Genomic DNA, 23388 nt, shown 5'->3' on the forward strand with positions numbered 1-23388 from the left:
ATAATATGATAGGTTTAGTCCATAAATGACGTGGTGGATTTAGTCTACTTAGAAATTTCTCAGAAAAGTGATCATAATTTGTTGATAGAATTTGTGAATATTTTAATTTTCAGTCTCTGAATAACTATATTTATCTGTAAAAATAATAATTTACCTCTTTATGACGAATATAAAAATATAGCAGCCATGTCATATATTTTTTTACTAGAGACACATAAATAAAATAAATTAAAAATATAATTGGTTCTTTTTTAAATGTGACCACTTTCGAAAATATTTTATTGAAGACTCTAATTTCTATAATGTAGTTCATGAATCATTAGACCTTCATATTAAAAGAAAAAAAAACTAATACAATAAATAAATGGGTAAATAAGAATTATATTTTTATATTTGTAAGGAAATATCAAAATTAGAAAGTTACAGCAATTTATCCATCAAAACATTAGTATTGTCTGAAGCATATACATGCACCTTGTAATAAAGAATTAATTTGTATTCTCTCTTGGCCTTATATAAAGCTATATCCTTATATTCCTAATAACAAGTAAAATTAATACATATTTTGTAGCCAAACTAAAGGAAAAAAAAATAATGGGAGTAGCAAAATTTGTTATTGTTTCTCTTGCTATCATTGCTTTGATTTTGATGCCTACCGTCAGGGCAGGTAAATACTTAAAGCATACTTCGAAATTGTACATCTTTGATTTTTATTTCGAATTTGAGCTCGAGCTCGAAATCTAACCATAACCAACCATCTTCATAAATATGATAATTAAGTTGTTTATCATATTATATATTTATGAGATACATAAAATGAAGAAGTGAGCAAAATATTTGATTTTCTTTTATATAAGATTTAAATTGTTCAAATAAATTGAACCGATAAAGAAACTAAATATTTGATTTTTTTTTTATATAATTTTTATAGTTATTCCTTGTAATTTTTAAGTTTTGACCAAACCAACCGAAAACTTATTAGGTTCACTTTGGTTTTGAATTTTTGTTGGCGGCTGGGTTTTAGTTAAGGTAAAGTTTTCAGTCGGTTCGATTTTGAGCATGCATTCGTCTGTTTGGTTAATTTTGGTTTTAGAGATTTCGGTTTCGTTTTAACCAAACCAACCAAATGCTTGGCCTAAATATAGTGTATATAATAATTAATTTTGCATTCTACATTTTTGAAGGTTGAATTCGAATATGAATATAATATTTTTTCTATTACACAATATTTTCAAATATGTTTATTATACGTATCTAATATATATATTGTTACAGATTTTGAAACACAAAGAGCAGTTGATCCATTTTGCTACCAGACTTGCTCAGGATCCTATTCCAACACAGAATGTTTAGCAGATTGCATTGCTAAAAAGTTCAAATTTGGTAAATGTCTTACAGGCCAACGCTCCGGAAAACTTCCGGTCTGTTGTTGTAGTCCTTGATGGAAGCTCGTTCGTTCGAGTTTAATTTTTTTTTGAATTAAGTTTTGATTATTGTTCTACATCTATTTGTTCCGGGAGAATAATAAATTTAAACTAGCTACTTGTGGTTTGGAATGTTCTTCTTGTTAGTTGTTAGTGTCATTGTGCCACTAGATGTATTGACACTTATTCTATAATAATATTACACATTTCTTTGTTTATGATTCTGTATTAAATTCATTCCTATACATAAGCGATGTTTTCCTGGATTATCATCCAACAAACTTTTTTCATTTTAAAAAGCATAACAGGTTCTCTTGCACTAAATTCATAAATAAAATATTATAGTTTTTTATTAATTTATTATAAAAATGACGTGACATAACTCACTACAAGTCTACAAGGAATATTAAAATTAGCAACAAATATTTTTACTGTTAATAGTGCAAAAATTGTTACTATTAATATGTAGTAACAAAAAAATTGTGACATATTACTGCTAATAAAACGTTATTGGAAGTAATGGGCAGTAAAATTTACTATAATTAACTAATTGCAGCAATTTTTAAAATTGTTGTTGCAAAATGTTTTTTAGCAGCAAAAAAAAAAATAGCTGCAAAATTATCGTTGCTAAATAGAGTATTTTTTATAGTGAGTAATTTATCAATGAGACTCTTTGTAATGTTAGGGTATTTAATGATAAAAAATACACGATAGTTGAATATTACAAAATTATAAATACTCATTAATTTATTATAACCGTTGTGTAAAATAATCACTTAATGCAGACAGGCAAGTGCGCGCCCATTCATCTGGCTAATTCGAACTTATATGAAGAGTTTGAAATACCTAAAAGCAAAAGAAACCTATGTGAAGGCATGTCGCCTTCATGTTCCCATTTTAATCACTTGCTGTTTGCTTATGCAAACGATGGTTTTGTGGAAGAAAGCAGAAAAGAATTTTAATTTTTTTATAAATACATGGTTTAATTCCTGATCTTGATTGTTACTATGTCATTTGTGCAAAAAAAAAATCAATAAAATGTATACAGTATTAGCATATCTAGTGATAAAAAAAATTAAACAAATAATGAATATCTCAACCGACATCTGGTTGTTTAGAATAACATAGCACAACAGTTGCATTTACGATATTATCCGCTCACCATGTAGATATGGTCATCTGGGGACGAGTGTGGAAGTAAATATGAACATCACATCTTAACCATAAAATTCATGGTGGCTTGGAATGAGCATTCTACTCTAATTAAATCAAACCGACTTAAACTTATAAAAATTTAAATTAAATAGAACCGGATAGTTTAGTTAAATATTTTTCTAAGTTCAGTTGGGTACCTGGATTGAACTGAATTTTTTATTTTTAAAATTCAACCAGCTGTAAAATTACATTTTCTAATTAATGTCAATTCGAATCAAATTTTCCGATTCGGTTTGGTTAACAAAATTTGCTTACGAGTAAAACCAATCTATAACCATCATATATGATTATGATCAAAATCTTTACACTTCCATATTATCAATTGATACCTACTAAACTGAAAACATAATGAACAAGCTTGTTAATAAGTTGAGACGAAATTAAACCTAAACTACAAGAAACCAAACACAAACAGACCATTGTACAGTAAATACCCTAAATTCCTGCCTAAGATCAACACATTCAAAAATCTCTACTCCACAAACAAGCTACTCAAAGAACTATCAAAAAGGAACCCAATTTTAACTACAGTCGGGCGATCTTGAATCCAATACCGAAGTGGGAGTTGTCGTTGTATCGCGATCCACAGCATCATCAGTAGTCCTATGTTTCTTGAAAAATGGAGATTCGGACTCATTCTCAGAATTAATATTGTTCACTGCTACCACAGGTGGGCTCTCATGTTTGATGCACGATCTCTTCTTTTTCGTCATAAATTTTAAAAGATCCATTGAATCAGTACGACTACGAACAGTAGTAGCGCTGTCACTGAGATTATCCAAAATACTATCATCGGCAGCAACAATGCACGCCGTCTCTGCTAAAAGATGTAAATTATAATCCATTCTTTTAAAACCCGCCACCCACTTTATAAAGCGGCAGTGATGCGACGAGCGTAAAACAGAAGAACAAGTACAAAAAACAGAGAACAGCAAAAAAAATGAGGAGGATGATGAAATTGGAGAAGAAGAAGAAGAAGAGAAATTCAGCGCAAGAAAAAGAGAGAACGCAGTAAAAGAAAATTGAGAGTTTTGTGGTCAGATTTATATAGAGAAATAACAACATAAATATTGCTATTAAAATCAGTGTGTACTAGTAGTAGTAGTAATATGAAATCCGGAGTTATCTGAAATACTGTACTTAATTACAAGATTGGGGCTAAAACTAACAACATAATAACGGTCAATTTTTCGCGGAATATTAGCGCTTGGCGCCACTTCTCTTTATTTACTATCTTATCCTTTTATTTACCTTCATTTACCATTAGGAAAAGGAAAACAGCCCATTTGAATTTTATCTGAGGGTCTAAATTCAGATATTATAAGTATAATTGTTTTATTAAAATAACAATTTAGTGTTTTAATAGCAATTTCATAAATTAATTTTGTTGATATTAGTTAAAGTAAATAATAAATTTTAAGAAATATATTATAAGTTATTTACAACAAACTTTATGAAAAGAAGTAATTTGATATATACAAATAAGTATTATCATAGAAAAATTGTTGTTTAATTTTCAATTATTTTTAAAAATTTAAAACTTTATGCTAGAATAGATGAATAAATACGTTGAAAAGATAAAGCTGAGTATAAAAGGAATAATATTTTTTGGAATAATAAAAATTGATAAAATTCAATAAATCAATTGATACAAGATAATTTTATTTAATTCAACTTCAATTTTGTCAAAAAAACAAATTGTCCACCACTTGAAAGCTTAGAAAACAATTAATATTTAAGTCTAATTGTTAACTATTAAACCGAATTCAGCAAAATCAAAAAGAAAAATAAAGAATATAATTACGAAATATATTCACAAAAATAACTAAGACATAACTTTAAGTAAAGGATAATTAAGTCATTTAGAATTTAAAAAGTAAAAGTGGAATGTTAATTATTAACTTGTGGAGTTTATAAATCCGTGTGTTTTGTTTTACTTATCTTAACAATAATTATTTCCATATACAAAAGGATTTGATTTTTCCTAATATTATTTGTATCAGGACAATCAAAAAAGTATTATAAATACGCATACACCATACACACTCTTCATTAATAAAATTCAAGACATTTACAATCTTTTTAATTTAATTTCTGTCTCTACATTTAATCGATTTCTTTGCATTAAAAGAAGATGAAATTTAAAGCCGGCGACAAGGTGGAAGTTTGCTGCAAACAGAATGGCTACGTTGGTTCATACTACGAAGCTACAGTGGTCGAACCGCTTGATCAGGACCACTCCTACTCGGTTCGCTATAAGTATTCGGTAGAAGAAAACACGAGTTTGACGGAGATTGTTCCTGCCGATGAAGTTCGGCCGCCTCCTCCTCCGGCACCGGGAATGTCTCCGAAGATTAGTGGGTTTTTGAGATACAAGGCGGTTGATGCTTTTGACGGAGTTGGGTGGTGGGTCGGTCAGATCACTAGGAAGAAGGGTTCGAGTCAGTACGATGTTTATTTGACGACTATTGGTCTTGAACTGACTCTTCAATCTTCTCAGTTGAGGCCTCACTTGGATTGGGATCATAATGAATCTAAATGGGACAGTAGGGTTTATCGTTAATTAGTAGATTAATTACAGTGTATTTATATCTTTTTTTTTAATTACAAGAATGGTTTTTGTAATTAATTAGTAGATTATAGTATTTTATTTCATATTTTTAATTATAAGAATGGTTTTTGTATAAGTAACAATTTTAATCGCTAATACATAATTTAGTTGAGATGCATTAAATTAGATGTTTTTCTTCTGGTATGTTTATCAGAGGCGATAAGAGTATAGATAAAGTACCATTGGAGATGTTTTTCAAACCCTTGAGATAAACAAATAAATTAAATTATTGATAAATCCTAAAACTCCAAAATTAGTTAAGGAAGATTGATCTTTAGTTTTAAAATCATGATAATTTTGTGAAAAAACTTGATCAATCTTGAAATATGTGGATTTTTTGTTATATCATTCTTGGGATTTATGGTAATATTGCGGGATTATACAACACTAAACAAAAACAAAAAGAGTAACATTGCAGGATGGCGTAGCATTTAAGGTAGTATAATAATTAAGCATTTGTATACAGTGTTTGATATGAGAAATTCTTATATATATATATGATCTAAGTCTTTTGCCGTAAAATTATTAACTATTTATCGGGTGACACATTGTAATAATAAATGTAATAAACACCTTATAATGAATATCACATGTGATAACCAACTAACAAATTTCTCCTTTGATACACATACCATTAAACTGGAGAGGTTCATGGTACTTCAAATGAACCACTACTCTCCATGTCCATACTTTTATTTTTAGGAAGTAACGTAGTCACATGACTCGAGTAATTTGATGACATTGATGAGATTCCATGAGAGTTGAAGCTTACTAAGTACGATGATTTTGATTCTGCTTAGAATACGCAGTATCATCATCATCACCAGCACCCAATTTCAAGTGGGTGTGCCAGTGATTTTTTACAATATTATCTGTTCTTCCTGGTAGGCGTCTTGCAATATCAGACCATCTTAAAAACCACATGAAAAAAATAAATACCGAAGCTAATTAGGGTTTGTTCAGAATTGTTGTTGATCGGTGAACTTTCCACTAAAACAGCATAGCAACGGAGAGTTAAAAGAATATGATTTACCTATTTCCGAGTATCGAATGCAGACTGATTATCGTTTGATCTTCTTCCACGGTGAACTTTCCACGTTTTAAATCGGGACTCAAATAATTCAACCAGCGAAGTTTGCAAGTCTTCCCTGACCTTGATAAACCTAATTGCACAAGAGAAAATGAAGAGAGTTTATTGCAAATGACTAAAATATTATTGGTTTCTTGCACGAATTACATGGAGTATAACTTTTCGAAAATGAATTATAGCTAATTATTATCACTCTCATAAAATTTATAGAAAAGAAAAAAAGAATCATGTTCTTACCAGCTAATATGGGAATCTCCTTCCAATTCTTTCTGCCATCCAGACTACTAACATACGCAACTAACTTCTCGTCTTCTTCGCGAGTCCAAGTACCTTTCTTCAATCGGGTTTGCTCCAAATTTGGGGATTCCATCGGCAAATCTGTGGTGTGTTTTCCTTCCATAACGAGGGTTTCAAGCAGTTTGCCAAGGTCAAGTTACTGTAAAATGTATATGCAGAGAGCAAATGTGAATTTGATATTAAAAAGAGGAGAAAAGGAGGATTTCGTTGAACTTGCGTACTTAACATCTTTTTTATTTGTTGATTTAATAATACAGAAAAAGAAAGATGAAGGAAGGCCGTATTATTAAACTATTCTTATCTAAATTACTAGATCAAAACCTACTGCAATAAATAATAGTGAAACAATAATATAAATTCTCATATGACGTATAGATGATTATAATCATATAGATGTTGAAAAGATGTGGCTAGTTTGTGTAAAGAAAAACAAACATAAAAGAACATCCACTACAATAACATAAGCCTGTAGGGGCGGTTTTAGCAATGCTATAATTCAAGAGCGGTTTTTATAGATCGCCTCTTAATTATATCATAATCAATTTTAAAAGGAAAAAATTGTGATTAACTACTATTTTTGATTAGGCATAAAACATATAAAATTCGTAATGCATAGGTCCAGTTAGTGTAAATTTATATGGAAAGAGCAAGTATGATATGACATTAATGGAGGGAAAAAGGGTCTTCATTTGTTGAACTTTTCATACTTCATATCTTTTTCATTATGTGGCTTCACTTATCTATCATATGGTGATTTAATAATAATAATAAGAAGAAGAAAAGATGAAGGAAAGCCACATGATTAAACTATTGTTATCCAGATGACTTGATCAATGCGTCTACCTTGAAAATGAAAATAAAAGCCTACCTACGGAAATTAATAAGATTATACTCCCTCCAACTTCTGTTGGACAAAATAGCTTAATTAATTTACAATACATAAGGCAAGTTAATGAATGAAGTGAACAATTACTTTAAAAAAAAATAGGTGAAAAATTATTTATACATTCTTATATTGTCACGTTAATAATTACACTCTCCGGTTCATAACATTTGACGCATTTGACCATTTCACATGGATTTAAAAAGTAATAAATATGTCTTAAATTGTTTATACATTTTTTAAATTGTCCATATTAATTATCACTAGTTTTATATTTAACTAGTTCTTTTAACCTTATTAAGTTATAATTAGTAATAAATTTAAAAAATAACAATTAATGTTTTCTTTGTTTGACCATAAGATGTCCTAAACTTGTTTCAATTATAAAACAGCACAATTAAACCTTTCACATTCGGACTAATTTCCACTCGAGCCGGACAAGTCTCTTGCGGGAAGTAAAACTCTAAACCCAAGTTTTAAGTCTGCATACATGAATACGGTTTGAACCTGCGACCTCACTTAAGTTAAAAGAGCACCTTAACAACTCACTTAAGATGTGACAAATAATATGGCCTGGAAGATCATTATTAGCTAATTTTAAAATCTGAAACATTTTGCTTTAATAAGTCATAATTGGTTACATGCTATGTAAAGCCATCTTTGAAGATGAAGAAGGTTATTTGGTGCAAGTTCAGTCTATCTCGCTTCAAGGATTGTGTTCAACTAGGGTGACAAGAATTCCAATGCGTTAGACGTTACGGAGGATCTTCACACGCGGCTAAATCAAGGATTGATTGGTTTATTGGCCATGTTTAGCTTATAGAATAGAATACTATAAAATAAAACAGCTATTCCATAAAAAATAACTATTCTTTACTTTTTCAGAGGATTGTTTATTCTACAAAATCTTAAAATAACTCTAAAGAATAATTTTTTCCATGACCAAAATAAAAAATAGTCATTTTATATAAAATAACAATTTTAATCCGCACCTATTACATGAACCAAGTATGACAATTGATGAATGTAGTATTTTAGTGAAGCAAATGATAATTCATTTTAATTTTAAATCTACGGACATTACGAGCGCAATTCTTTAACTAAAACAACTATCAAGTATTTCCAACTCGTGATTGTTTCCAATTTACCATAATAAGAATGCAGTTCTCTTAAAAGAAACTACAATCAGCTGATTAGCACATTTCTGCACCTCGTCATTAATGCTCAAGTTTCTGTGGGATTTTTACATGGATTAATCCTCATAAACTCTTCAACTATCCATGAGTTCTTATCATAATTTTTATAAGAAAATTACAGCTTCTGTTTCAAGCTTCTTTCACCTGTTACGCGCTCTTTGATCTCAGAAAATCAATATTGAGAAAAATTTGATATATAAATCTCCTTAATATCACTTGGTGAATATACACTACTAGTAAAACATCTAAAGCACCAGCAGCAACAGTAACACCCAATTTGACCCAATCAGTACCTTCATTCCTTAATTATCTGAATTCGTCGTCTAGAAGCTTCTCAGTGTGCTAGCTCTCAAAGGTACACAAAAAACTTGTTCTTTTAACTCGGCCTGCATGTCGCAAAAAAAAGCACTGCCATGAGGAACACAAAGCTGGCTGTCAAGTTCCTAATTTACAATACATGGTAACATAAACAGTAACTATGTAACATTAACATATAGAAAATTAAAACAAAGACTTATCCAAAATGCCATTAGAATGTGAAAACAAATCAAATCAATCAAAATGGTTCAATCTGAATAGAAGCAAACAAGTTGTCCTAAGAACATCAACAATGGAATTACATTACCATAACTTCCAAGCATGTCTATAAGATAAAAGTGAAAAGAAAATGAAAAAGAAAAAAGGCTGGACACTGGAAATGTGGGTTTGAAATCTGAACCAGGTATAAAATTAACCATTTATCACTTTTCTAAAAGTATACCATTTGATATGCAGCGGGTTTAATACGAAAGCTACAAAATAGCTAGCGACAAACAATTGCCCAGATTTTTGAAGATTACCATCAATACCAAAATTGTCTAGAAACTAGAGCCTGAAGCCGGAAGTTCAGTGACTTTCCCCACAGCAACTGTTTTCCCTGCACGGACCAACTAACCCATCAGATGAATTGTGGGCCAAATTATTTGAATAAGCCAATTATCATAAAATTGATAAACCTACCCTCAGTGCGAAGAGTAAACCTTCCAAGTTGTGGAAAATCTGAAAATCCCTCGATGCATATTAAGTTACTTACCTGAGATGAATAACAGAAAGATTCAAATAAACATAAAGAAAAGGGATATTACTTTTTGGTATTATTTCTGTAGATATTGGAAGCAATAAATGTATACTCATAAATTATTGTGCATTTATGTAATGTAATTATGTAAATACAAGAAGACTAAAGCATTGCTACATTCAAGACTTCCTTAGAGAAGTGACGTGACAGGCTACCTGAATACGGCACAAAACAATAGCACCATTCTTTACAAAGAGCACTTTCTTTTTCATAGGTTTTTTCGTCTTTAGATCAATCTGTTGTAGCAGCTCAACAATTTCACATTCTTCTACTACTGAATGAATGTGTAAAACAGCCTTATAACCAGCAGTAAAAATGGCCTAGACAGCAACAATTTAATGTGTTAGACACTACAATCATAATGAAGCCAGTTAAAATGATGGTTATCTACTTAAAATAAAATGGCTTCAAGCAAAAGAATTAAAACTCATTATAGCATACATTATCCAACAGTTCAAGGATCTGCAGTTGAGCAACAAATTCTGTAACTGCTACTATTGGCTTTGCTGCAGAATGTAACAAACCAAAGGAAAAATCAGAGTGCAGAATAAGTAACATTAGTACGTCACAATTAAATACACATGAAAGCGTACAAGGAAAATTTCCTTACTTTTAAACACAAATTCACCTTCCTAAATTATTTCAAAGAACAGGCTCAGAAAACAACTTACCAACACTTGATAAAACAAAACCTGCCAATATATCCTCATCATCAATTCCAGATAATCTAACTCGCAGATTTTCACCAGGCCCTGCACGTCTAACCTTGTTTTCATCACAATATACAGCAAGAACTTTCACCTGAGTCTGCAGATGGATACGTTACTCGTTATAACATGTATACTGGATAGAATAGAATTAAAGAAAATGTGAAGTAGAGAATAAAGGTGGAGGCTGGTTAGAGGACACACCTTATTTGGCATGACCAACACAGAATCACCCTCAGCCACACTACCAGATTCTACTTTGCCCATAACTACAGTTCCCATATCTTTAAATTTGTCAATAATAGGCATCCTGGAAGTTCAAAAATTAAGATTAGCAGTAGATATTAAATCAAGAATGCAGTTCACATGAATATATTAAAAGCAGCAGGCAATCCAAATCAACAATATATATCATTACTCATTATGCGAAGTATAAGAAAATCTGCATATACCCAAGTTGCAAAAGGAATTGACTCTAGTAATGTAGCAGCATTTGCATTCAATGCTCAAACCTTAATTTCAGAAGATTATTCAGAAGATCAGCCCCTCATCTAGTATTATATTCACTTCCAATTTTCCACCCAAACAAAACTCAAATGCAAACAGAATCAAACTATCTTGAATACAAAGTAAACAAATTTGAAATATGAGTTCTACATTAAGAGATGGCCACTCTTTTCTCATTTCCATGAACAAAATTAACAAGCTCTTATATTCCATAGCAATATGAATATTTCCTCTAAAGAGCAACCAATGTAGAATGAATATTTAAACAGAATGAACATGTTAACAAAATAACAATTATAAAATATAGAAAAAAAAAGATTACTGAAGACGAGCACCAACAATCTAACAAAAGCATTTACACAACACTATTATTAATTGTAAGTAGAGTCGATGGAAAGAAAGCAAAAACACAACTAAATAAATATATATGAATACAGATGAAAGTAACCTAGAACAAGGCTCACCTGAAAGGACCATTAGGATCTCGTAAAGGAACTTCAATGGCGTCCAAGGCTTCAAAAAGACATGGGCCATCCCACCATGAAAATATGCTCTTATCCACTCTTGTTTTCATGTTTGTGCCCATCAGACCAGATATTGGAAGGAATTGGACATCTGGAGATTTTAAACAAAAAAGGCATGAAGAGAGTGAGCATAGAATCAGATACATTTTATATGATAAATATTATGTCCTACGACAGAGATGGACAAGCAACCAAGTAAACACTCATAAAAATTCATGATGCATGTCACCATTTCTTCCATAAGCTTATTCCAATTCATATGTCAGACTCCATCGATTTCATTTATTTCTTCCAGAAAATGTGGTACAATAAAGAGAGCAAATTCTAGTATTCCCACTGTAGAAGTGGACTTAGTATAACAGTTGCATTCAAAATTAGACAATTAGAACATTGTGCTGCATCCAAAAAAAAAACATGCTAGACCCATTAAACATAATTTATGCAATACCTTTCTTCACATTGTAGCCTGAAGACCGTAGAAATGGTATCATCTTTGATTCAATTTCATCATACCTAGAAAGAAAAGGAAAAGATTAGCATAAAGAGACTACTAGCAAGCAACACATTCAAGAAGATACACATAGACTACAAAAGAAATAACACGAGATATTCAGGCATAAATACCACAGGGCTAACCAGGGAAAATTCTAAAAAGTTTATTCTTTTGATAGTTACACAGTGCAACAACATAAAATTAAATCACAACTTTTTATGTATATGCACCCCCAACAAGTGGTGCATGGAGGTAATCTAACAAGCACACCTTTCTTTAGACCAATTGACAGTAGGATCGTCCATTTTATTTACAACAACAAGCAGCCTAGACACTCCCAAAGTCTTTGCAAGCTGCACGTGCTCACGGGTCTGTCCACCTCTCTCATACCCAGTTTCAAATTCTCCTTTCCGAGCAGAAATTACCTAATTAATAGTGAAGAGAAAGGCTAGTCAAAAACCAGAAGCAAACCCCTTGAAAAGAAAAATCATAGAAAAAAATATATTAGCACTCACTTACCAGTACGCCAATATCAGCTTGAGATGCTCCACTAATCATATTTGGAACGTAACTCTTGTGGCCCTAAATAGAGATAAAAAAGCAAAATTTCAAATAATTCGTCAATAGGAAGTAGAAGGAAATGCAACATGACAATGGCATTTAGGTAAAAGCATGCCATACAATAACTTGACATGCAACTTAAGGAGCAAACTAGCTCTAAATTAAATCCATAACCTAATAACACAAAACAGGAACAATGTGATGGAACCTTGATTTTTGGTCGCTCATGCACAGGCAAATAGCATATTCCATGCAAAGTATGCCTAATATGCATAGTTTCATTCATCAGGTAATTCACAATTCAGTTAAGCTAGTTGGTACAACAACTTCAATGGATGAGATAAATTAAAATAACTGCAAATAAAGTTTCTCAATGTGATTCCTCACCGGTGCATCTAAAATTGTAAATCTGGTTGTCTCTGTTTCAAAATGTGCTCTTCCAACTTCTACTGTTTTACCCTATAGTCAGAACCACACAATGAAAAATGTTACGATCTAGCAATGGAAAGCAATTCTTGATGTAAATGGATGGTTCCAACAAGCTGTATTAACTGAATAAGAAAATCTAGCTGCATGAGACATCATTCAAAAACAATAAAGAATACCTTAACCCTCTCCTCTTCATTAGTGTCCATAATATATGCCATATACCTAACACATTGAAGAGAAATGACTTTTAGGAGTTGCCAGAAATTGAGTAAAATACTACAATACTCATGCTACAAGGCACATATATCACAATAAATCCAAGATAATAACCTTAACTTATTAAATGAATAAGTTAATGGCCAAACTACATTATTTTCTGATTGATGGTGATCAAAATCTGTAACCAAATTCCAGGATGAACTTAAAAATGAGTTCTAATAGTGACTAGTCAGAAACCGGGATGCTTGAGCGAGCAGTCCCCTAGATGTGCAGGAAACATAGAGCCAAGACTCCAAGACTAAGTTGTCCTTATAGCATAATTGACAAAATCCAAAAAGATGCATATAAGAAGTACGGTTGATTTGAAATTGGAATTTGGAGAAGCACATAAAGTTCACTGGATAAACACAAACGAAAAGAAACTATCTGCACCATAATGCATTAACCAATTTTCAACAATTAAATCTCGCATACACAACATAGTTTACATGATATTTCTTCAGTCCACGAGGTCCTTGACTTTCTAAAATAAAGATCTCTTAGCGTAGATGTGCATAAATCGACTCCTTAGAAATAACTCCACTCAATTCATAAAAGTACATAATAAATATAGTACATGTTTCAAAATGGACCAAAGGAGCCATGACTTCTTATAGAAAATTGTAAGTCAAATGTTCTTGGAAATAAAGCTCAGATGATCCAAACTGAAAATAGAAATTTGGTCCACAACTTCAAGGATCAAAAACGAGTGACAACAACCAGGCAGGTACTAACAAACAAGGATATAAATTTATCTATGACAAGTCCTAGTTGGTGACTGCTAGGCCATTATATTCTCTGTTGCATTTTTCACCTTTTTGTGACACTCGCAAATGTGAAACGAGTACAAAAAGAAAAGAGGACTAGTAATGAAAATAATAAGACATGAATCTTAAGCCATATAAATAGAGAAAGTCTGAAAGAGACACAAACACTTCTAAATCATAATTTGGATAAGCATTACTAGTATTACACCTAGCCAATCAAAATTATTGATGTTATGAAACTATTCATAAATGTGGATACAAGTAAAGGTAAGAAATATAGAGAGCATTTATTGAGCCGCAATAAAGATGACAAAAAATTTCCATGCTGTTGCACAAAACTAAAGATAATAGGTATAGAAGAACAGGCAACTCATTTGCAACAGTTCCAAAGACAGGTTAGAAGGAAACTCCTACCAACTCTCTCTGCTTTTGTCCTTAGCCTCTTTCTCATACTTTTGAATTGTACGATCATCGACCTGACCACTAAGGAAAAGTATCTGACCTCCAGTTGTGGACTTGCCAGCATCTGCAATCCAATGAGATGATAATATGCATTAATGTTCCAACAGAAGAAAACAACAATAAGCAATCATCAAGAAAATTTAGATGCGATAAGATAAAAGCATTAAAATGGTTACAAATGCAGCAGCAACTTAACCACAAATAAGTCCGACGACAGTAAATGATAATCAGCATTACTTACCAACATGGCCAATGAAAACAACATTTAAATGCCTTTTCTTGTTAGCCTCTTCTATCTCTTCTGCTGTTTCTGCTTCTGTTGCGGCAGACACCTTATGTTTCACTGTAAAATCAACAATCGCAAATAAAGCAATGCAGTACATATAACCCACGAAATTAAAACAAAGATAAATCAAGACTAAATGAAGTACCATTTGATTCAGCGGGCACTTCCTTGTGGGCAGCATCGTTTATAGGAATAGGATCTGCATATAAGCAAAGGAGAAGTTATTAAACGAACATCCAATCAAATACAAACCATCTACAGCAACATACAAAATGATCGCACCAAACTTATGCACACAAATTTAAAAAAAAATCAAACCTTCATCCATCTTCTCAACATGCTCCTCCACCTCTAACGGTTTCTCCTCTTCCACATCGACCACCGCCCCATTATTCTCTTCTACTTAGGAATTAAATGAAAACATTCAATTGAAGTACAACACTAATAGGGGAAAAAAAACATACTGCAAACATTAAAATTCCGAACTAACACTAAAAACATTCAGACTTTACCTTCAGCTGAGTCGAGTTGTAGTGACCTAATATCTGCCTCAATATCTGCAAAAAAAAAAAGTGTTTTTCAGCAATCAAGTTTAGCTACAAAAGACAACAAAAAATATTAAAAAATCCAAAAATATACTTGTAATTATAGCTATTCAGTGAGAAATTAAGACTTCTTGTTAATTTCCAACCAAAAACAAAAACATAAACAGCTTAAAAAAATCAAATCAACCGAAATATACCAAAATCAAATAACACGAATTTCGATTGAAAATGATAATAAATGAATTGCGAACAAATAGATCCATGGATTCAATATGTAAACAATAGATATACAAATTGAAAAATTGAAACAGAAATAATAACAGTAATCGAAAGCAGTAACAAATAGAGATAGAGAATTTACCCATGGTGGAAGGTTAAGATTGAGTGAGACGATAAAGAGAGAATTAGGGTTGATAGCTGGGTTTTAGATTAAAGGATGAAATGAATAACCAAGTAAGTAAATGAATGCTGTATTTTTTTTTTTATATATACTGATGCTTTTTCTACACTTATTCCATTTTAGGAAAACGCTTCTCATAAACCCTTTAACTTTTTCAAAGACAATTTTTAGGTCCTTCAACTCCAATTTAGCTCCACTCAGCTCCAAAATGTAATGCATAAGTGCATCTATCCCCTGCGGATCAGTGACTTAAAAGTATACATATTCATGGCCTGTTCAGGCCGGGCCTATCTAGCTTTTTTATTGTTTAAGTAAGCGCAAATTTAGTTCGAATCCGAGCCGGGCTTCATTTTCACCATACAAATCCGGCTCTTACACTTTATTTTTGCAGACGCGGACTGGATTTTAACGAGCCTATATGTAAAATTAATAAAAATATATGCTCGAACCTACTTATAAAATAGTGACTTTATTCGGATTTGAAACCAAAATCAGTATTCAAACTCTGCCCTAAAGATACTAGCTTATACGGGCCGAATAACTCAGGCCCATGAACAAGTTTACTTAAATGTAAGTTGCTTCCTCCATTTCAATAGAGTTGCCCACTATTTCTATTTTTTTTCTTTCTAAAAACCCTTATCCACTTCTAATAAAGTAATAATCTTGAAAGTTAATGTCATCTTATTATCCCTATTTAAAACTCAGTAATGAGCGAGTGTATTTATTGTTATCTATAAGTAAATGAAGTTTTAGTGATTATATTAAATAGAGATATATGAAAAAGTAGACAACAAAATAAAATTTATTGAATTAATTGTGTTTTATTAAACTGTGTGATAATATAAAAGTACACAATTATATGGGAAGGAGGAAGTGTAATTAGGTTGTTTACTATTACCTTATAACTCTACACCAAATTATTATTTTCCCTATGAATCTTAAAATATAATTATCTTTCTTTTTATAGTTTAATTTTCTCCAACTAACATCCTCATATATATATATACGCGGGTTTCAGTTATATAAAATATAAAAATTAAAAAAAATATTAAATTTTCAAATTCGAGGAAAAACATTAGCTCAGATATAAACTCATGTGAATAATAGTAATTATTTTTATATTTTATGTTAAATTTTGAACAAAATGTTTTTAAATCCCTCGCATATTCATTTTTTCACCTTTTGTTAACTTTTGAAAAATCATTAAAGATATCCAAAAGACGGAGGTAAAATATATACGTATCTTTTATCTGAATTTTTTTTAAATAGACCGAATTTACAACGTCACCTGTAAACTAAGTCAATCATGTTATAACACCTTATTAAATTAATGGCAAAATTAAAATATCATCACTAAAATCTAAACACATTTATTATATATTTATTACAATTTGCCATCATTTTAGCGTGGTGTTATTACACTGATTAGTTTAGTCTATGGATAATATGGCAGATTTGGTCTATCCATTTTAAAAAAATGTTTATCATGTATTAGATACATAAATAAAGATGCATATATCTTTTTTTTGGTACAAGTACATGAGGTATCCTTATAAGACGACATTTTTAAGACTTCCACATTCAGACTAATCCTCATTCGAACCGAATAAGCTTCTTGCAGGAGATGAAGCTCTAGCCTCAAATTTTAAATGGTTACATGGATAATCTTTTGAATTGGGAATGCATGGCACTAAAGTTGAGAGGTTCTTGGTGCTTCAAATGAACCACTACTCTCTTCCATGTCTATGGTTTTATTTTGAGCAGCTAATCGAGTCACGCCAGTCAAGTAGTTTGGTGAAGAATAATTAGTTGTAGACCACTTCGATGATATTGATGAGATCTCATGAGAGTTGAAACTTGGTGTATATGATGATTCGGATTTTGCTTGATGATCTGAAGTATATTTATCGCTATACACATCACCAATTTCCGGCAAATTCATACGTTCATCTTCAAAAATGAATGTCTTGTTTCCTTGCATTGAATTTCTTGTACTCATCACCTTTTTCAAGCGAGTGTGCCAGTAATTTTTAATTTCATTATCTGTTCTTCCTGGTAGATGTTTTGCCATCATAGACCATCTAAAAACATCATAGAAAATAAAAGTTCTCAGACCTAATTAGGATTTGTTAGGAATTGCCGTCTGATGCCTCAAAAACATTTACAAAATTGTTTTTGAATAAACTGATTGATTGCTTTAAGTAGAGATAGATCAAGGCAAAATAGGAAAAAACATTTAATTCATCACGGGTCTCTAAACTTTCACCTTTTTATGTTTTAATTATTCAACTTCACTTTTATTTCATTGGGTCCGTATATTTTCAATTTTATCATTCGTGGAATTCTGAATAACGAAAGTTAAGAATGTGCATTATTATATTTAATTTAATTAAACAATAAATTTAAACTATCACAATATTTTAAAATAGATCCTTCAATTTTAATTTTTATTGACTCCCTTAATTTTTTTATAATAATTAACTCATTCACAATATATACCGTTAAATAATTAAATGTTATTTTAAACAATATTTTTATTGAAATATTATATTTAGTTATTTATTAAATCAATCAAATGAAATAAATTTAAACGAAAAAGTAGATATGAATCATTTGAAGTTGTATAGTATATTTTTTTGTGGCAAAAAATGTAATATAAAAAATAGTATTTCTTTAAAAAATAGAAAAATATTATCATCTTTTACAATTTTAATATTGAAAGAAACACACATTATATAAATTGATCTCTGTGAATTTCCGACTAACAGAAGTTGGGAGCATGTATTACAAACATATAACTGCATTAAATTATAAAATTTACCTGTCACCTCTTTTTTAAGTAGATCTTCATTTTTAGTTTTGTTAAAGACTCTCTTAACTTCTTTGTTTTCATATTTTTAATTTTTTTATAAAAATTTAATTGTAAAAATATAGTTTACTTAAATTTAGTTAGTGAGAGAGAGAGAGAGAGATAATTTATATAAATAATTTCATCTCATTTTAGAAAATATTAACTTAAAATTTTATGAAAAAAAATTCAAGTAGCTATAAAAAAAATTGTCAAATGACTAGTTCGATATTTTTATATATTTAACATTTTATTTTAATCAGTCAAGAAGTTAAATATGGCAAAAAAATAAGTTCGAGGATCTAACTGAAGTTGAAGGATCTAATAATATAGAAAACATGAGCTCTTTTTGACTATTGTAGTATACGCTCATAACATTTGTTAATGAGGAATCCATAAAGGAATGATATAATTAGAAGTTTGGAGATCCAATTAAACAACAATGAAGTTAGAGGACTCGATAACAAAAACAGCAAAAGTTTAAGTACCTATTATGTGCTTTGCAAAAAAAAAAAAAACTACGATTTACCTATTTCCTATTACTGAATGTAGACTGATTATAATTTCATCTTCTTCCTTGCTGAACTTTCCACGTTTTATATCTGGCCTCAAATAATTGACCCAACGAAGTCTGCAACTCTGCCCTGACCTTGATAAACCTAATTACATAAGAGAAAATGAATTAGGGATAATAATTATTATATTGGTCGGAGTTGGTCAATTTGATATATAAGTTTTTGTTCTTATAAACTCTGACCTGATTGGTACCGTTAATTAGCATTTCCTCTTTTACAATTCGTCCTCCCACTAAATTTTATGGCTACGGCATGGTCTATATCACTAAGATGATGAAACTTATAGAAAAAAAATTAGGATTATTACCAGCGGATTTGGGCATCTGCTTCCAACTCCTTATGCCATGGCTCGTGATATAAGCAATTAACTTCTCATCTTCTTCAACAGTCCATGGACCTTTCTTTAATTCTGGTTTCTCTGAATTAGGGGCTTCCATGCTCAAATCTGTACTATGTAATTATCCTTCAGCAGCTAGGGTTTCAAGAATGAGCTTAAAAGGAGAGAAAAAAGGGTCTTTCGTTGAACTTGCATGCTTAGTTTCTTTCTCTTTTTCATACCAATCATATCTACATGAACGCGTCAATCTCATAACCACAAATCAAAGCCTACCTACTGCAATAGATTTAATACAATAAAGGTTCGTTTTGCCATCTCAATTTAGCACACAATGTCAATTAAGGATAAACTCATGGTTTTGGGCAATAACACTTATTAGTTAGTTAATTTGACTCATATTACCCACTTTTCTGACATATATGGTAAAAAATGATTATAGGAATTGAGGGGTGACGACAAAGTATTGGTCCATTTGGAACTAAAAAGGTCGAACGAGTCAAAACGCCTAATTTGAGGGGGTTTTGTTCAAGATGCTTATTTTGAGAGCGTTTTTTTTCAAAGCCACGAGTTTGATCTTTTATTTCAAATTAAAGGGTCAAAATGAACTTTTGTTGAACAATTGTACAGTCAGGGACGGACCGTCCTTAATGGCCACCTCAAACAAAGTTTTGACAAATTGGGTATAATTTTAATGATCAATTATTTTGGAGAGTTATAAAATTAATATTGGGCCACTAATGCCAAGTTTCACTGCTTATTATTGCCTCTAATATACATTCTCTATTTCTGGGCTCTTTTAACGTTCAATTTTAATTCCAATTTGGTTCTTTTATTTAATTTATATATTAACTTTGCATTTTATTTATATACAATAATAGTGTAATATTATACATTATTTAAAAAACAAATTGATATTTTATTTTATAAAGTATACTATTTTTCTCTGTTTTACAAGTTTTTTTTTTAATTTTTAAAATAATTTTACATTAAATTTTATTTCTTAACCTTGTTTTATAAATTTAAATTAAGTTTTTAAAAACAAATTCATGACTATTAATAAAGACAAAATAAAAAAAAAACATCATAACAAATGTATTCTCAATTTTTTATAGGACAAAATAAGAGTTTTAAAATAGAATAAAAATAATATTAATTTAGTCATAAATTGGCCCCCTCAAAATTTCGTGTCTAGGTCTGCCACTGTGTACAGTGCAACATTTGTACCATGTCATTTGTACAACAACCAACATGACATTTATAATGTTAAGATACTTAATGATAAAAAATAATTAATCATTGAATATTCCTATATCACAAATATCCATGGTGTGATACAACCGTTGCCTCGAATAAACAATTAGATTTATGTTATATGGTTCAAGTGTTTGCATGGAGAATAGCACTTACAATTTCCGACACGATCCACTTAATTATCCGAATTTGGTTAAGTTTATACGAATTTATATCATAATCATATTATTCCATTTAAAACACGTAGTTTTAGAAAAGCCTAATAGCAAAATAAATTCAACCATTTACGGGTTGTTGTAATTTCATTCAAATTTTTTTAACTTTTATAATAATATTTTAATTGTATTATTTCGTTGCAATTCTAGCCAACGTCAAGCGTTTATACCATTTATAACTCTTTCATAGAAAATAAAGATATGTGTCGCGCCTAATCCCGATATCCTTTTTATATTTCTAACTCATGCTAGTTATGAAATATTACGAGGAAACAAAATCTTTGGCTAGAACAAAGATGCTGGTGGCAGAGGCAGCAGTAAGGCAATGGTGGAGGAGATAGAATGAAGGCGGCAACATCTAAGATTGAGGAGAAGTGGCAGCGGCTAGGAGTGAGCATTCAGACGGTTTGGTTAAAATCAAATCGAAAATCTCCAACTGAATAGCCAAAACTGAACCAACTGAATAAAAAACTCTAACCAACACCGGACTGCCCAAATAAAAAAAGAAAATTTTCAAAACCGAACCGACTGAATAGGTCAGCAATTCGGTCGGTTCGGTTAAAACTACAAAAATAAAGATTTTTTTTTAAATCAAGTTTTTAATTTATTCGGTCGGTTCAGTTAATTTGGACTATTTCAAGTTGAACTGATAACCAAAAACCAAATTATTTTATTATAAAAATGGAACTGAGCGAACTCAAACTTATAATCAAATTGTACAGACTGAAAAAGTCATTAGTTCAATCAGTTAATTCAATTCATCGGTACTTTTGCTCACCCCTAGTGGGGGCTGGCTGTTGGAGTTCTTAATTTTTAAGGAGTTTAAAATTTTTTAGGTTAAGGGTTTTTTCGGTGTTATTATTCATGTGGTATTCGTGTCTTAATTTTTTTTATTATCATGTTAGAAAATTTTAACGGTTTTTGAAAAAATGAATGATAGAAAATTTACTGATTGCAAAATTAAAATTAGAAAGTTTATAGGGCAGAATTAAAAAATAGCGAGTTCACTTTGGCCCTTTAATTTGGCACAAAGTTAAGGATAAACTCATGATTTTGAAGAAGAAAAACATTCATAAGTTGGTTAATTTGATATATTACCCTCTTTTGAGGTGATAAAAAATGATTGGAGGATTTGGACTTGAGGTGACAACAAACTATTGGACCATTTGGAGTTAAATAGGTCAAACTAGTTAAAACACTTATTTTGAGGTTGTTTTTGTTTAAAACACTTAGTTTGAGGGTGTTTCTTTGTCCAAAACAACAAATTTGATCTTTTATTAAAGGAAAAAGGGTCATTTATGCCCCTATGGTTTATTTCCGAGATCAATTAAACCCTCAATGTCCGGAAAATTCAAATATGCCCCTAACGTCTTAAAATGTTGACAATCAGGTCCCTAATTTTGACGCATAAATGAAACGTTAGGGGCCTGGTTGTCCAAATCGGGGGCCTGATTTGTAATAACCCGGAAATTTAAGAGTTAAAATATAGCCACGTGTCTAATATTTTATTAGACGGGGGTAGGTAAATTAAATTTAAAGATAAATTTAATTTACAAGTGTCCCTAAATTTTTAATATGGCTATAGGATTGCAAATTTAAATTTTTAGAATTTAAATTTGAATAGTTATATAGTTAACGGAGGGAATATGGATTTATGAATTGGGTGCAGAATAATTCATAAGTCCCTAGCGAATATTTTTGGTACTAATATTCGCGAAATATTTTAAAAAGGTTATCGTGAAAATTTGATAAAATTTGGAAGCAGAAATTTTATCAAGCGCAGTCAATGCGGGCTTAATAAATCAAAAATGATTTATTAAGAATAAAATATAAGTCTGATGGGAATAAAAATAATATTTTTATTCTTTCTATATTTTATTAGATTTTTGGTAAAATTTTCACGAAATTTGGAAATCATTTGCGTTTAAGCTACGGACGACTAGTTTAGAAGTTGGTTTAAAGTGCATGATTGAGCTAGTACTAAAGTGCAATTTATCCATTAAGTATATATATGCATCATTTGATGCAAATTAAGGCCAAAAGCCTTATTCTTTCTTCAGAAAGAAAGAAAATGAGCTGCTAAGCTCTGTAACTTCGGCGACGAACTAGGGTTTCGGCCTATCGATCCATTTCTCGATTCTAACTCAATTTCTTCAACGATTACTCACGTAATCGAGGTATTATATCCGTATTAAACGTTTATTTCGATTTATTTCGAATATAAACTCGTTTATAAACGGTTACCGTATCGAATTATCGTTTTAAACGTCCGTATTGATTTTGGATTGTGTATACGTGATTTTGGATGTTATTTGGACGTTTTAAGTAGGACGGGAGGTCCCGGAAATTCGTTTCCGGGGCTGTGCGGGTGCGCAGCCCGGACGCACAGC

At 30.9% G+C, this 23388-nt stretch overlaps 5 protein-coding genes across 6 annotated transcripts; 2 read left to right on the forward strand and 3 right to left on the reverse strand.

Moving 5' to 3' along the window:
- Positions 1–591: 591 nt before the first annotated feature.
- LOC126671920 (putative defensin-like protein 53) lies at positions 592–1586 on the forward strand. Its single transcript, XM_050365746.2, has 2 exons — positions 592–667; positions 1276–1586. Exons 1-2 carry the CDS (start codon positions 595–597, stop codon positions 1440–1442), a joined length of 240 nt encoding a protein of 79 aa, XP_050221703.1. The 5' UTR covers positions 592–594; the 3' UTR covers positions 1443–1586.
- A 3187-nt stretch (positions 1587–4773) lies between these two features.
- On the forward strand, positions 4774–5202 carry LOC126672169 (DUF724 domain-containing protein 3-like). The gene has a single exon (XM_050366115.1). It carries the CDS (start codon positions 4774–4776, stop codon positions 5200–5202), a length of 429 nt encoding a protein of 142 aa, XP_050222072.1.
- A 602-nt stretch (positions 5203–5804) lies between these two features.
- On the reverse strand, positions 5805–6869 carry LOC126671636 (transcription factor MYB13-like). Its single transcript, XM_050365420.2, has 3 exons — positions 6578–6869; positions 6284–6413; positions 5805–6160 (listed from the first exon to the last, which is right to left on the reverse strand). The coding sequence occupies exons 1-3, from the start codon at positions 6738–6740 to the stop codon at positions 6022–6024; spliced, it is 432 nt and encodes a 143-aa protein (XP_050221377.1). The 5' UTR covers positions 6741–6869; the 3' UTR covers positions 5805–6021.
- A 1768-nt stretch (positions 6870–8637) lies between these two features.
- LOC126671634 (uncharacterized) lies at positions 8638–15845 on the reverse strand. Of its 2 annotated transcripts, none has more exons than XM_050365417.2 (19): positions 15734–15845; positions 15340–15384; positions 15146–15226; positions 14973–15026; positions 14783–14884; positions 14494–14605; positions 13231–13276; positions 13013–13084; positions 12584–12646; positions 12335–12489; positions 12020–12084; positions 11512–11662; positions 10745–10850; positions 10505–10640; positions 10275–10339; positions 9989–10153; positions 9716–9788; positions 9556–9632; positions 8638–9102 (listed from the first exon to the last, which is right to left on the reverse strand). In XM_050365417.2, exons 1-18 carry the CDS (start codon positions 15735–15737, stop codon positions 9574–9576), a joined length of 1554 nt encoding a protein of 517 aa, XP_050221374.1. In that variant the 5' UTR covers positions 15738–15845; the 3' UTR covers positions 8638–9102; positions 9556–9573. The 2 variants fall into 2 exon arrangements, with proteins under 2 accessions (XP_050221374.1, XP_050221373.1); XM_050365416.2 differs by having other exon boundaries at positions 15146–15229.
- Positions 15846–17239: 1394 nt separating this feature from the next.
- LOC126671635 (MYB-like transcription factor EOBII) lies at positions 17240–19799 on the reverse strand. Its single transcript, XM_050365419.2, has 3 exons — positions 19503–19799; positions 19150–19279; positions 17240–17853 (listed from the first exon to the last, which is right to left on the reverse strand). Exons 1-3 carry the CDS (start codon positions 19630–19632, stop codon positions 17463–17465), a joined length of 651 nt encoding a protein of 216 aa, XP_050221376.1. The 5' UTR covers positions 19633–19799; the 3' UTR covers positions 17240–17462.
- Positions 19800–23388: the final 3589 nt, after the last annotated feature.

This window comes from Mercurialis annua, linkage group LG3, assembly GCF_937616625.2.
Source record: "Mercurialis annua linkage group LG3, ddMerAnnu1.2, whole genome shotgun sequence".
In the NCBI taxonomy this organism is placed as follows: Eukaryota; Viridiplantae; Streptophyta; class Magnoliopsida; order Malpighiales; family Euphorbiaceae; genus Mercurialis; species Mercurialis annua.